General features: G+C 40.5%; 1 protein-coding gene across 1 annotated transcript in view; it reads left to right on the forward strand.

Annotated features, from left to right (window-relative positions):
* Positions 1-14211, forward strand: part of CRIM1 (cysteine rich transmembrane BMP regulator 1) — a 703894-nt gene that overhangs the window by 639152 nt on the left and 50531 nt on the right. Inside the window, exon 13 of the mRNA XM_044289483.1 lies at positions 8544-8765. Coding sequence (XP_044145418.1) covers positions 8544-8765 — 222 coding nt within the window. The remainder of the gene's footprint in view (positions 1-8543; positions 8766-14211) is intronic.

Below are 14211 nucleotides of genomic sequence, written 5' to 3' on the forward strand. Positions count from 1 at the left end.
ACTTTATTACAGGATTAAATACATAATTAAAAGACATCAGTACAGGGAAAGGCGACATCAACTGGAGGAAGACACGGCAGGTACAAAGTTAAAAAAAAATTCAATATTGATATACAAAACCAAATCAAATAAAGTGCAAGTGCATTAGTGTATTAAATACATATAAGGGACAAAGAACATTTACCCATGCTGTGTCTCCACCAGGATGGCTCCAGCCCGACGAGTTTAAATAACCAAAGAAACCAATCTCGAAAGACCCTATATATTAAGCGCCTGTGAGGAGATGTGGCCGTGCTGTGTCAGTGCTCGATATCATTAAAAGTCTCATGATGGCGCATGTTACGTGATATCATCACGTGACCACACTGCCGATCACATGATGATGACGCGGGACTGGAGTCCCGACATACAAATTGCGAGATCTGGGCCGGCGGCATCAAAGCCATAAATGCGCCTGCTCAGGCCTAGCAGTTAGATCCAAACAAATGGTATCAGTCATAATTATTGTATTTGCATGATTGATTATACTAGATGCGAATTCCGGCCAACAGAAAGAGTGGAGAGGTAAAAATCAATAGAAGAAGAAGAAGAGGGGGGGGGGGGGGAGTCCTACACAGAACTAGAATGGGGTGGGGGGGGGGACATCATGATTAGTGCATACATCAAAAAGCACAAAATAAATAAAAATGATCATAATAAATACATACAATAATGCAAATAAATTACAATTAAATACTCGTGATAATGACAAATATCAATCAAAATAAAGTGAATGTGAAATAATAATTGTGCAAAAGTGATTCAATAAATATCATTCTACGTAATTTAGAAAACACAAATACAATATGTGAAAAAAATGCAATAACCCATACCTCAAAATCATAATCCCTTAATCTATTGACACACTTCTCACCCCACTTCTATACCTTAAAACCATATTCCACCTCCATGGTACAAATTCAAAGTGGTAAGATAACATAAATCCCACAAAAATGACACAAAAATATTGGAGTAATTAAAATACATTAAAATAAAACCATGTGGAAAAGGGAGACCTGGGGAAGTCCAAAGACCACACACAGGAACAACCTAAAAGAACGAGGAGAAGCCCGTAGATTCATTTCATTGATTTGGGAGCAAAGTGTTAAGTTTCCAGATCCATTTACATTATAGTTGTGCCAACCTTTTCGAGATATCACCACCATGAACATTCCTTAGCACACAATCGATGGCTCGAACTTTCTAAACCCTATGGTCACAGGCATGATGCAATTTAAAGTGTTTAGCAACATGATGGTTTTTTCCCCTATTCTAGTTCTGTGTAGGACTCCTCCCCCTCTTCTGTTTTCTTTTTTCTTTTCTTTTTTTTTTCTTGATTTTTACCTCTCCACTCTTTCTGTTGGCCGGAATTCGCATCTAGTATAATCAATCATGTAAATACAATAATTATGACTGATACCATTTGTTTGGTATAACTGCCAGGCCTGAGCAGTCACATTTATGCCTTTGTTGCCGCCGACTTGGATCTCGCAATTTATACGTCGTGACTCCGGTCCCGCGTCATCATCATGTGGTCATCAGTATGGCCGCGTGATGATATCGCGTGACACGGGCCATCACACCGAAACAGCGCGGCCACATCTCCTCACAGGTGCTTAATATATAGGGTCTTTTGTGATTGGTTTCTTTGGGTATTTAAACTGTGTCCCTCAGTGATGACACAACCCCCAGACAAAGGTTCGCTGAAACGCGCGTCGGGCCTGGCGCCATCCTGGTGGAGACACAGCATGGGTAACTGTTCTTTGTCTCTTATATGTATTTGATACACTAATGCACTTGCACTTTATTTGATTTGGTTTTGTATATCAATATGGACACTTTTTTTACTTTGTACCTGCCGTGTCTTCCTCCAGTTGATGTCGCCTTTCCCTATACTAATGTCTTTTAATTATGTATTTAATCCTGTAATAAAGTTTTGTATATGATTTGCAAGCAGTCTGGTATTGCTTTATAGGTATTTATTAGATTTTCTACACAGTTCACATGGTAACTTTTTATAGTACTATACTGTCTTGATATATGCCCTTTGTGTTTACTTTGGACATATGCCAAAATAGTGCCCTGGCGTAGTTCACTAATATTGGAAAAGTGTAGGGTATTACACAAAACACTTTGTACCATGCACTATTATTTTAAATTGTAGATATATGCATGTGTCTAGGCTGTATCTTTGCTGTATACTGTATGCCGCAGGGTTTCCTGGTGTATAATCTATAAGCAATATGCACAGAACCTTCACTTTACTTTTTATGTGCAGTTTTTATACCCAGTTACATGATAATTAGGGCTGCTTATTTGTACGATGATGGGCTCTGAAGTTGTACACAACAAATGCAATTACGTTGGAGACAAGAAACATTTTCATGGCTTTAATCTCCCCTGTATAGCAATGATTACAGAGAAGAGCCAGCTTTATTTTGGGAACCTTTATGTCAGATTTTGTAGGGGCGCTGTCAGCTCCTTCATACATTTCTAGGAGGAATAACAAAGGGATGACACAACGTTCACACCCTCGCTGGTTCTGCCCTAGCCAGATACTGCCATCCATTCACCGCCGGACCCCACTGACTATAATGGGATCTGGCAAAGATCTGGCTACATACAGCAGTTTTTGTCCAACTGAAAGCTGATTTAGCTGGAAATCATCCAGATCCCATTATAGTCAATGGTGTCCGGTGGTTGGTGTTAGTATCTGTTTAGGCCGGATTCAGTGAACTCCGACAAGCTGTTCTCTGCCAGAACAGCCGGCCAGATCAGTTAAACAGAGGTGTGCATCTACCCTTATGAGAAAATGCTTTGGCATTGCTATTTCATAAAGAATGCAAGTGTTTACTAAAATAGACATGGAGAGTGAACATATCCTCTCCGTAAATAAATTAATAAAAAGTTCTACAATCTTCTAAGACCACGTTCACATCTCCAGTGAACATTTCCGGCTCACTGTTCCAGCAGAGAACAGCCTGCCAGAGTTCACTCGATCTAGCATTGCTAGATTCTACAGATCGCCGCTGGATCCCTACTGACTGTAATGGGATCCTGCGGTTTTCCGGCAATAAATACAATGTTTCGGCCGGACAAAAAACTTTGCATGCAATGGTTTTTGGTCCAAGTGGCACCCGGCATTTGTGCCGGGTCAGGCAGCCAGAGCAGCTTGCCACAGACAAAAACACGGCCTAATATATGTTGTGTAGTCATTGAATGTTGGAAATCTTTCCCAGTCACACAGTTGCTCATCACATGACCAGGATGCATTTTCATTTTCTGTAAACTGAACAGTGGAGGTTCACATTCAGTATAAACATGCAGAGATCTCTAAAGAAGCAGTAGTCATTTGACACAATGTATATTGGAAAGTTTCATAACTTAATTTATTTTTCATTTTATTTTTGGCTGAAAATCTCTTTTAAATGTAGCCCTTTGCCATTTGTTTTCTAAGATTATGTTCTCCGACATACAGCTCTTCTTTTCTGATTGCATGCAGAGGACACGTGAAGGAACAGATGCTGTGGTTCTGAATCTTAGCTTCAGGAAGCAAGACACCCAGCTACACTTTAACATTGTCTTTCATTCACACAGCGGCTGATTCACCGGCAGAGGCATAAAGGGAGATACATCCTTCACACACTGTAGCGTCTTTTGTTTAAGGCACATTGAATATTCAGTAGGAAATCTGTTAGTGCCTTAAAATAACACAGCTGTACAGTTCGATACTTAGCGCTTGCACATTTATTCAGTAATTACTGGTGAAACATCACGTTGATATAATGAAAAAAAAAATCCTTTGAGATTCATTGGACCTTACCCTTTCATCCTTACAGATGTAAAGGATTTTTGTTGTGCAGTTGAACAGCCATGGAAATGTTTAACAGTCATCCAGGTGCCACATTTCAGTTATGTAGATTAAGGGCCAAAAATCGGGAGTTTGTGAAATCACTTTTACAAACTTAAAGTCGGACTAATTTTGTATAAAAGGTTTCATATTTTTGTATCTATCTCCATATCCTTTGTTAATTGAACATAATGTTAAGGGGCCTACTGGGAACTAAATGTGGCCCCTATGTTGTAGGCGGGTCGAAATTGACAGAAGGTGGAGTAACACAAGTAAGCAGTGACAACACAAGCAGGCAGGGACAACACAAGCCGGCAGGTACAACACAAGTAGGCAGGGCCTGCAATACCACAGCACAAAAAAATACTCCTGTCCCCTCTCCAATTTCTAACTGTATCACCGTTCTGAGAATTTATGAGGGCACCTGCGGTTGTCTGCCAGATGCAAAAGTACCTGATACTCCTAGCATTAATTGATGCTGAGTGGATCAGCTGTACCCAGCGGCGATGAGAAGGGCTTGGGTGGCCCCCTGGGCATTGGCCAGTCCGCCCCTAAAAAGTTGCATCATTACATGCAGTCCTCATTAGAACATTTCACTCTGACTGTAAATGCAGGAATAGTAGTAGGTCCCTGATCTGTTATTCTTTACCATATCATGCAATGTTTGCATTAGAAATGTAGGATTACATAAAGGGAATTTCCAGTTTTTTAAATGTTTTTGCTCACCTTCTCCCCACCACTCCACACCTGTCTCCCTTTTTATGATCTTCGGATACTCTTTTGTGATGTTTGGGATGGACGGGGTGACATGTGCTGCTGTAGCCACTGACTAGCCTCAGTGGTGATAGGTCCCCAAGTGGCACATCACTGTTTGATCACATGCTGCTTTAGGACATGTCACCTCTGAGGCCAGTCCTTGGCTACAGTGACACATGTGATGCTGTCCATCTAGAATTTTACAGACTGGGACCAGAAGAACGCAGAACAGAGCCAGTTAGGAAGACTGAGCAGGTGTGTATGCTTTTTTTCAAGAGGTAATGCAGGCTTGACGTCAAATGTAAAAATATGCAAATACCTGGAAATCCCCTTTGAAAGAGCAAAATATTAAGATCTCATAATCATCATCAACAAATGTGTCATACCTAAATTCACCTTTAAGAATTGTATTTTTCACCACTATAAAAGCTGCATTGCCCATTTCCAGGTCTTTTGGACCATTTAAACCTGTACTGTAACCAAGGTCACATGCATAGTGTGTTCTGGACATTTTGTACACAACAAGTACAAGCTTATAAATGATCTCTTTCTTTTCCTCTGTTTTATCTGCCTTCTCTGTTTCTCTCAAAGCTGATAGATTTTTTTTGCTTATCTTCCAAAACACATAAGAAGGTAGATCTTTTGCCGGAGGACACAGCAGGCACTTGAGGAACAGAAAATCTATAATGATAGACACCCTCGCCAACATTCATATTGGATTATTTACAAAATTACATATACAAGCTAAATAACAAAACGTATAACATGATGCTGTCCCTGTATGGTACAAGAAAGAACAGCTTCTCCGTCTCTTGGAAATGCCATGAATGACATGGTGGTGATCAGACTAAATAGATTGAAGTAGAATGTTTTTCATAAGTGATAATTATGGAACACAAAAAGAAAAAGATGGGAACTTCTCACAGCAACTAGAGAAAAAAATGAAATGCTACTTCATGCAGTGGCAATAGTTACTTGTGCTAGCATTCCTTTTCAAAGCTGTTTCTCATCATACTTGTCCATTTATGGAGCAATAGATTATTATAATTATTTATTTTAAAGCAACAATAAATGGCCACTATACTTTCACAAAACTTTGCATAAATTGATACAACAAGAGAATATAAGAAACTTTTTGATGTAAAAATGCACCCAAGCTAAACTTGATGGTTAACACGTTAAATAATGGCAAGAGAAAGATAACTAACTTTTTAATGGATTTTAATGGCTTTTGTCACGAAATAACCAAGATAACATTGGGCCATGTGTTATCAGACTCATGTTTAGCTCGGCTCTATCTGTATGTCATTTAAAAATCAATTTTCTCCCGGTATCTGCTCTCCCCCTCCATTCCTAACCTAACATTCTCTATGAATTCTGTGATAAATCGGTCTTGACCAAGATGGACTGCCAGCTTACTGAAGGATCAGATTACATCATAACATAGAAGGCTATGGAGAGGATAGTGGGAGGAGAGTGAGACTGGCAACCCAGGTGCTTTATTCACATCTATACTGCTCCGCACTTCTTCTAAAGTCCTACATTGTGATTCTCAATGAGAGACCGCTAGGAACCAGAATCTCCTGCCTCTTTGTATATTCTTTGGGCAGTCATTAGAGCTAGTCTCCACACAGCAGCTCAGGGACAACTGAAAATTACAAATGCAGAGTGGAAAACTGCTAAAATAATTGTTAGATACCAGTTACAGTTAGTATGTTACACTTGAGGGCAAAATAATTATCCAATCCCCCCCCCCCAAAATGAAATCATGACATTTTAAGTTTTTCCCAAAGTCCTTTTATAACAGAGCTAGGATTTTTCAACATAACATTTGTAAACATACTAGTTTTCTTTAGAAAGCATAAATCATTTTTATTTGCATACTATAACTATTTCAAAAGAAACAAAAATCACCTATACTAATGAAAGCATAAAGTAGAGATAGGCGAGTTGATTTCTGCGGTCTGTCATTTATAAGTTAAAAGCAAGTGGTTGCCGAGAACCAACATCACAATCATTGCAGACTGGGCCTGGAAAAGAGTCACGGCCACCTGAGAAGAGTCATGGTTATTCATGAATTCCTGCTCTCCCTGACCACCTGCTGTTGATTGACAGTCTTCTACCTAGTTTTCTCCCTTTCTCTCTGTGAGAGAACTTCCAATCATCAGCAGATGGGCGGGGAGAGCAGGAGATTATGAATAACCATGACTCTTTGAGTGTTTGAGCTGTCACTTGAGAAAGCATCATGGCAAAAACTAAAGAAATCAGTTTAGACTTGAGTAAAATAATCATTTTTCCTTAAAAAGCAGGAGAAGGATATACAAAGTTATCACAGAGATTCTAAGTGTCAAGAACTAAAGTGAGAAGTATTATCAAGAAAATCTGAGAGACACACAATACACTACATGCCTGGCAAAGGTAGGAAGTGCAAGATTTCAAAGATCCTGCAAAGAAAACTAGTGAGAGATGTGTCTAAAGAGCCCAGAACAACTGCCAAGACACTAGTGAATGACTTAGCCAAGTCAGGAATTGTTGTCTCAAAAAAGACAATTACTAGAGCCCTGCACAGGAATGAATTGCAAGGTTGTAGGCCAAAAAAAACTCCACTTCTGCAGAAAAGGCACATTCAAGCCTGACTGAAATATGCTAAGGATAGCCTGGAGAAGGATTATGCACACTGGAAGCATTTGCTTTGGTCAGATGAGATACAACTACAGCTCTTTATGTAAGGAATAGTGTTGAGCAAATCAAAATGTATTGACTTCAATCCGAATTTCAGGTAAAATTAAATTCACCACAAAGCTGAATTTCGTGGCCCTTCATGGTAACAAATCAGTATTTCCTGAAATGGTGGTAAAAAACACTTGTGCTCGCGGAGAGGCCGTCGCAGCCAGATGCTTCAAATCCTGTTTGCTCTGACGTGTGATGTCATCGCACTGGATGGGCGAGTTTACATGATTGGTGATGACGTCACAACGTTTGCCCAGCGTAATGACATCAGCGCGTGTGAGATTTGTTGTTTTTCTTCAATCAGGATGGCCATTGTTAAACGCGGTGAACTTCAGCTAACCTGTCAAGCCAAATTTTTGACCAAAGTGAACATTGACTGGCCCGCATAAAGCCCTGACTTAAATCCCATTGAAAATCTGGGGGGTGAACTGAAGAAGGGTCATGCCAGAAGGCTAATAAATCTGTAGGAGCTTGAGAGATTTGCCAAAGAAGAATGAAACTGGGATGTTTGAAAAAGCTGTGAAAAGTATTTGCTCTATTTACCAGCACTAGAGAAATACATTTAAAAACAATGAATTCATCATAAGGGGCTAATAACTTTATCCTCAAGTGTACATTAGATACAGTCAGACAAGATATATTAAGGTGGAGAAGCATGTGAGTTACATGAAAATACCAAAATTGGGTTATCTGCAAGTGTTAGAAAACCACATTAAAACCTAAAAGAATCATTAGGATAGTGTTGGATGGGGCTTATGTTAAGAAGTAGTAATGAGGACTTGTAACCCATTTGTGCTTTGGTATGGGTCCAGGGTAAATACACAGTAGCTAGCAGTTAATGAGGTTGTGTTAGTTGGAGCCAGGTAACAGGAAGGCCAGAAAGAATCTGCAAGTGGAGAGGTCTTTGAGAATGAACCAGAAAGCAATCTATGTTCTTAGTGCTATCTTTGCTTTGGATAGGAAGGTCACTTTCAAGTGTGATTCTTTAAGATGGAACATTCAGATGTATTTTCCACCTTGTAAACTAGCTTGTGTTGGATAGGCAGGCTGTACAGTACATTGTGCCAGGGGAAAATACATTATGTACCTGATATCCATTTAGTTTGCCCAGTTTAAGAGATCCGAGCCGACACTTCCTGCCACTAAATGTTTACATTCGATCTTCCAGATGAATCTCTTCAGCCTTCTGGACCGGGCAATGACAGTCTGCCCAGCTACTGCAAAAATGACGAAGGAGACATTTTCCTGGCAGCAGAGTCTTGGAAACCCAATGTTTGCACAAGCTGTGTCTGCATGGATGGGATGATCAGCTGCTACTATGAATCCTGTCCGCCTGTAACCTGTGAAAGACCAGTTCTGAGGAAGGGTCAGTGCTGTCCATACTGCATAGGTGAGTACTGCAATTAAACATGGTCAAAGATTGGAACATAAATGTGAGGCAATGCACTGGGCTGGAGGCTGAGAAATTCTAGATAATTCCACCTGTCTTGAGTGTTAAAAAAAATGTATTTCAATAAACATTGTTGCTTATGAAATGCTGAAATCTGGTAAATAGATGTGCAAATGTCCGCTAAGCATATTGTTGTATTGTGGAGATGAAGCTGATGTTTTTAGGTACTCCGAGGGGTGTTCTTCAAGGAGTGTTTGACATACACGTAGAACAAGTCTACTTCCAATTTTGCTGTTGTACAAGTGATCCTTTTCAATTTAAGTTTTAATTGGCTCTGAGATGACCATTGTAAGTTTAAAATCGCTCCCATAACTCTATGGAAAAGAGTTATTCGTCTTTCATCCCAAAATAAAGAATAAAAAAATGAGCACATACTGTAACTTATACAGCTGAAGCAAATCCTCACACATAAAGAGAGCGCTGCTGGAAGCCATGAATTACTTCATTTTGACCCCAATTAGGTTACTGCTGTGGACAACGATATGTTGTGAATTAGGTTTTAAAAGGGTTGTCAGGTTCTGACAATCCCTTTTTAAAGTGCAGGTCCTTCCAAGATTGTTCCACTTATCAGCTGCATAAGTCCTCAGGACTTGCTGTGCAGTGGAGCAACTCCACGACTATGGTACACACACTTCTTTCCAACTGGTGAAATCATTAAAAATGTAACAAAAAGCACAATGATTCTGCAATTAAAAGCCATCATCCAAAATGAGAAGAGGAATAGATTACCTCCCAAAAAAAAGTAGTTTAAAGACAAGAAATTTTTGTTGATCCTGCTCATAATTTTAATGAATTGTGGTAGAAACAAAGACTGGACCGATTGAATTTCACCCCGATCTTTCCTATTGTTGGCCCAGAGTAAAAAGCATCAGAGGTATCTGACATATGTCTATCCCACTCTTACCATAGAAAAGAAATATGCTGACCGTAATATAATCTTTGATAGTGGAACCAGGGGAGATAGCTGTCCGACAAGACATTTAATGGGGTTATCCCAAATTATATCAGATCTCACAGAGTGTCTGACCCACAGTGGTGATCATACTTACCTGGTAATCCCCCGCTGCGTTCAGTCTCTTATCACACTCTGGCCGGCTCTTCATCTACCTGGTGCACTGATATCAACAACTGCTGCAGCCAATCACTGTTTGCAAAGGGGACCTGCTCCCTTTGTGTCACGTGACCATCCCCCCTTCCCCATCAACGGTATGTTGACATCAGGGCACCAGGGAGATGAAGAGCTGGAAAGTGAGAGATAGAGATTGAACCCAGGAGAAGGGGGGAGGGGGCTAGGTAATTATGATCACCACCACAGGTCAACCACTCTGTGAGGTCTGGAACAATGTTTGATAACCCCTTTAACACATGTCTGCCAGTATTAACAGGTACTATAAGAGAACCCTGCCAAATAAGTGGATTTAATCCTACAGGGGGCTGTCTCTTGTCACTCCCATTACCTGGTCTAGTGCCTAACACACCATCAAACAGCTCCACCAGGGAAGCTGCTTTTTGTTAACTTCTCTCCTTTCTGAATCATAGAGCAGAGATGTCCATAGCCCTTCATAGGGGCTATTGATTTTTGATAATAGTAAATCGCAGGAGAATAAAACGAGTTGTCAAGGCACAAAAGCAGTCTAATGCTATGGTTCTAGTAGTAGTGGCTATTCTACCACTACTTTTATGCCAGCTGTGCACGGCATACACTCAGGAGTTTAACTGCCCAATTTAATGTAATAATAATAATAATGGCAATCATTGTAGCAAATTCAGTAGAAAATCGCCTATTTTTCTATCATACTTTCAGTCGCTGTAACTTTAGACAGGTGCAAATCACAAAATACTTTACATTTTTTGTCCAGGGTTTTCTTTTCGTACATGTCATTAAATTACATTTTTGATGCCACATACCAGACTGGATTTTCAAACGAGTTACAACTGGTGCATTCATAGCCATTTTTTTTTCTCTTATAATTGCCTATTTTTTTCATTCCTGCCTTATAAAGGAGTATTCTATTCAGACAAGACTAAACATATAGACATACCATGCGTCTTAATTTCACACTTTTGCAATGTATTTCATGTCTCTTCCAAGTTAAAAGTATGTAAGGCATTGGGATGGGATGGAAGAAGGAGAGCATCTACATAGCAGTCTAGGGTGAAAAGTAAATCCTGGGTGATTTATGCCTTTTTTTTTTTTTTTTTCAAACAAGCAACAATGTATGAATTCATGTACTGGACCTAGGATAGTAGTGGAAAAGAGATTCCACGTTTGTTTGATGGTCCACGTAACTAAAAGTCTAAGAAAATCACATTGTAGCTACCATGCTCCACGAACATTGTAGTCAGCTGCATTTTAATCAACCCAACACCTTAGGGCATGGATGTCAAACTCATGGCCCTCCAGATGTTGCAAAACTACAACTCCCATCATTCCCTGATAGCTGTAGTATGCCCAGGCATGATGGGAGTTGTAGTTTTGCAACAGCTGGAGGGCCACGAGTTTGACATCCCTGCCTTAGGGATACAGCTTTGAATGCAAAAAAACGTTGTAGACAAAGTGGCCCAGATTTACTAATCCTAAAAATGGTGTAAGCTTAGATAGGCTGCCTAGGCCTGAACCATATTTATCACAACGGCTAAGGTGGATGAATAATCTATTAAATCTATTGCAGAGGTGGACACATTTAATCTGACTCTATACCAACCATTAGTTGGCTTATTTTGAAACAGATTTTTATGCCAGATTGTGTCAAATTTTGGCACAAAATGGCACATATTAGGTAAACCCTTTCCACGAATCTCCATTTCTGCTAAGCCCTGCCCCATTGATGATCATGTCAAGAAAAAAACTTTAGAAACTATAGATGCGCCAAATTGTGCCAGTTTTTTTTCTTTAGACAGATTTCTGGCGCAGACACATTAGTAATTCTGGGCCAATATTTTGACATGTTAATCACATATTAGTTTGCCCAGTTTAAGAGATCTGAGCCGACAGATCTATTGTTTTTCATGTTTTTTGGAAACAAATTACGAGCTTTAAAGAGGACCTTTCACTTCAATAAAAATCTAAACTAAGTAGGCTGACATGGAGAGCGGTGCTCAGGGATCTCCCTGCACTTACTATTATCCCTGGGCGCCGCTCCGTTCTCCCGTTATAGGCTCCGGTATCTTCATATGTTTGGCTCAACTGGGTGGAGCCTGCTGGCATCTCCTTCTCCCAGGCTGTAGCGCTGGCCAATCATAGTGCTCAGCTCGTAGCCTGAGAGTTTTTTTTTTCTCTCAGGCTATGAGCTGAGCGCTGCGATTGGCCAGCACTCCAGCCTGGGAGAAGGAGACGCCGGCAGGCTCCACCCAGTTGAGCCGAACATATGAAGATACCGGAGCCTATACCGGGAGAACGGAGCGGCGCCCAGGGATAATAGTAAGTGCAGGGAGATCCCTGGGCGCCGCTCTCCATGTCTGTATGCTTAGTTTAGATTTTTTTATTGTAGTGAAAGGCCCTCTTTAAAGATCATCTTATGTTATAACCTATGAATAACATTAGTACAGAGTTTCATTTTTATCATTCAGTACAGTTTCCTGCCAGTAACAGAGAAACCATATATCTGATTACTTATTTCTTAAAGAGAACCTTTCACCACTCCTGACATGCCTATTTTAATAGCTGCATGCATTCCCCATGTAATAACCAATCCGGAGCATCTATTCTTATGGCTTTATGTTGTGCTCTTCCTTTATTATTTCTACTAGAAGTTATGAATAAATTGCTAGCAGTCTGCAGTAAGGGTATAGAGGATGGTAACCAGTTAGGGGTGTGTCCCTGCAAAATATGCAGCTAAACGCGTTTCAGGGGTCACAATACCCCCTTCATCAGGAGCAGACTCAACATAGTGTATGAAGTTAAATACATGTGGGTGCGCTAATTTGGCGCCAAAAAGAAACAGTGGGCGGGGTTACCGGAAGTGACATCATCTCTTGATAACACTAATCATAAGGTGCTGACATATTATTATTAATTAATGGGGGGGGGGGGGAATATATATATATATATAAATATATATAAAAACGAATACCAAACTGTCAATGTAAGGTCACGTTCCGCGCGACCGGAAGTGGCTTCTTTCGAGCAGGTGGAACGCGAAATGCGTTCCACCTGGTCTACATCCGGACAGAAGTCGCCGGAAGTGTCTATATCCGGCCAGTGGAACGCAAAGGGCGTTCCCTGAGTCCGCATCAGGGCTAGCGTCACCAGAAGTGACGTCTTCCGAGGAGGAACTTGCTTATGTGGAACGCATGTGACACGGCACCATGCTTCGCACTAAGTTTGTTTTACAGGCAGAGTTTTCTTCAAAGGGAGAATACATATGTAGATTGATAGGGAGGGCATATTGGGTGAAAATTTCGGATATGTCAACCTCTGAATAATTAACTGTTAGTTAAATCCCAATAAATCAATAAATAGGGAGGGAGGGCAACTTATGATAAATAAATATTCTTAAATGGACAATCGACAGAACATTAGATGGATAAATGTGGTAAATGACGATAATATGTTAGGGGTAAAGAAACCTCTGAGTAAATAGGTAAATAGAAACATAAATGTATCCCAATGAATCGACCCAAATATGGGTAAATATGGGGGGGGGGGGGGACTAACCGTAGGTCATAAATAAATGAATCCATAGGTTATACATACACTCACCTAAAGAATTATTAGGAACACCTGTTTTATTTCTCATTAATGCGATTATCTAGTCAACCAATCACATGGCAGTTGCTTCAATGCATGTAGGGTTGTGGTCCTGGTCAAGACAATCTCCTGAACTCCAAACTGAATGTCAGAATGGGAAAGAGCGTGGCATGGTTGTTTTGAGCATGGCATGGTTGTTGGTGCCAGACGGGCCTGTCTGAGTATTTCACAATCTGCTCAGTTACTGGGATTTTCACGCACAACCATTTCTAGGGTTTACAAAGAATGGTGTGAAAAGGGAAAAACATCCAGTATGCGGCAGTCCTGTGGGTGAAAATGCCTTGTTGATGCTAGAGGTCAGAGGAGAATGGGCTGACTGATTCAAGCTGATAGAAGAGCAACGTTGACTGAAATAACCACTCGTTACAACCAAGGTATGCAGCAAAGCATTTGTGAAGCCACAACACGCACAACCTTGAGGCGGATGGGCTGCAACAGCAGAAGACCCCACCAGGTACCACTCATCTCCACACAAATAGGAAAAAGAGGCTACAATTTGCACGAGCTCACCAAAATTGGACTGTTGAAGACTGGAAAAATGTTGCCTGGTCTGATGAGTCTCGATTTCTGTTGAGACATTCAAATGGTAGAGTCCGAATTTGGCGTAAACAGAATGAGAACATGTATCCATCATGC

The sequence above is a fragment of the Bufo gargarizans genome, chromosome 4 (genome assembly GCF_014858855.1).
Source record: "Bufo gargarizans isolate SCDJY-AF-19 chromosome 4, ASM1485885v1, whole genome shotgun sequence".
In the NCBI taxonomy this organism is placed as follows: domain Eukaryota; kingdom Metazoa; phylum Chordata; class Amphibia; order Anura; family Bufonidae; genus Bufo; species Bufo gargarizans.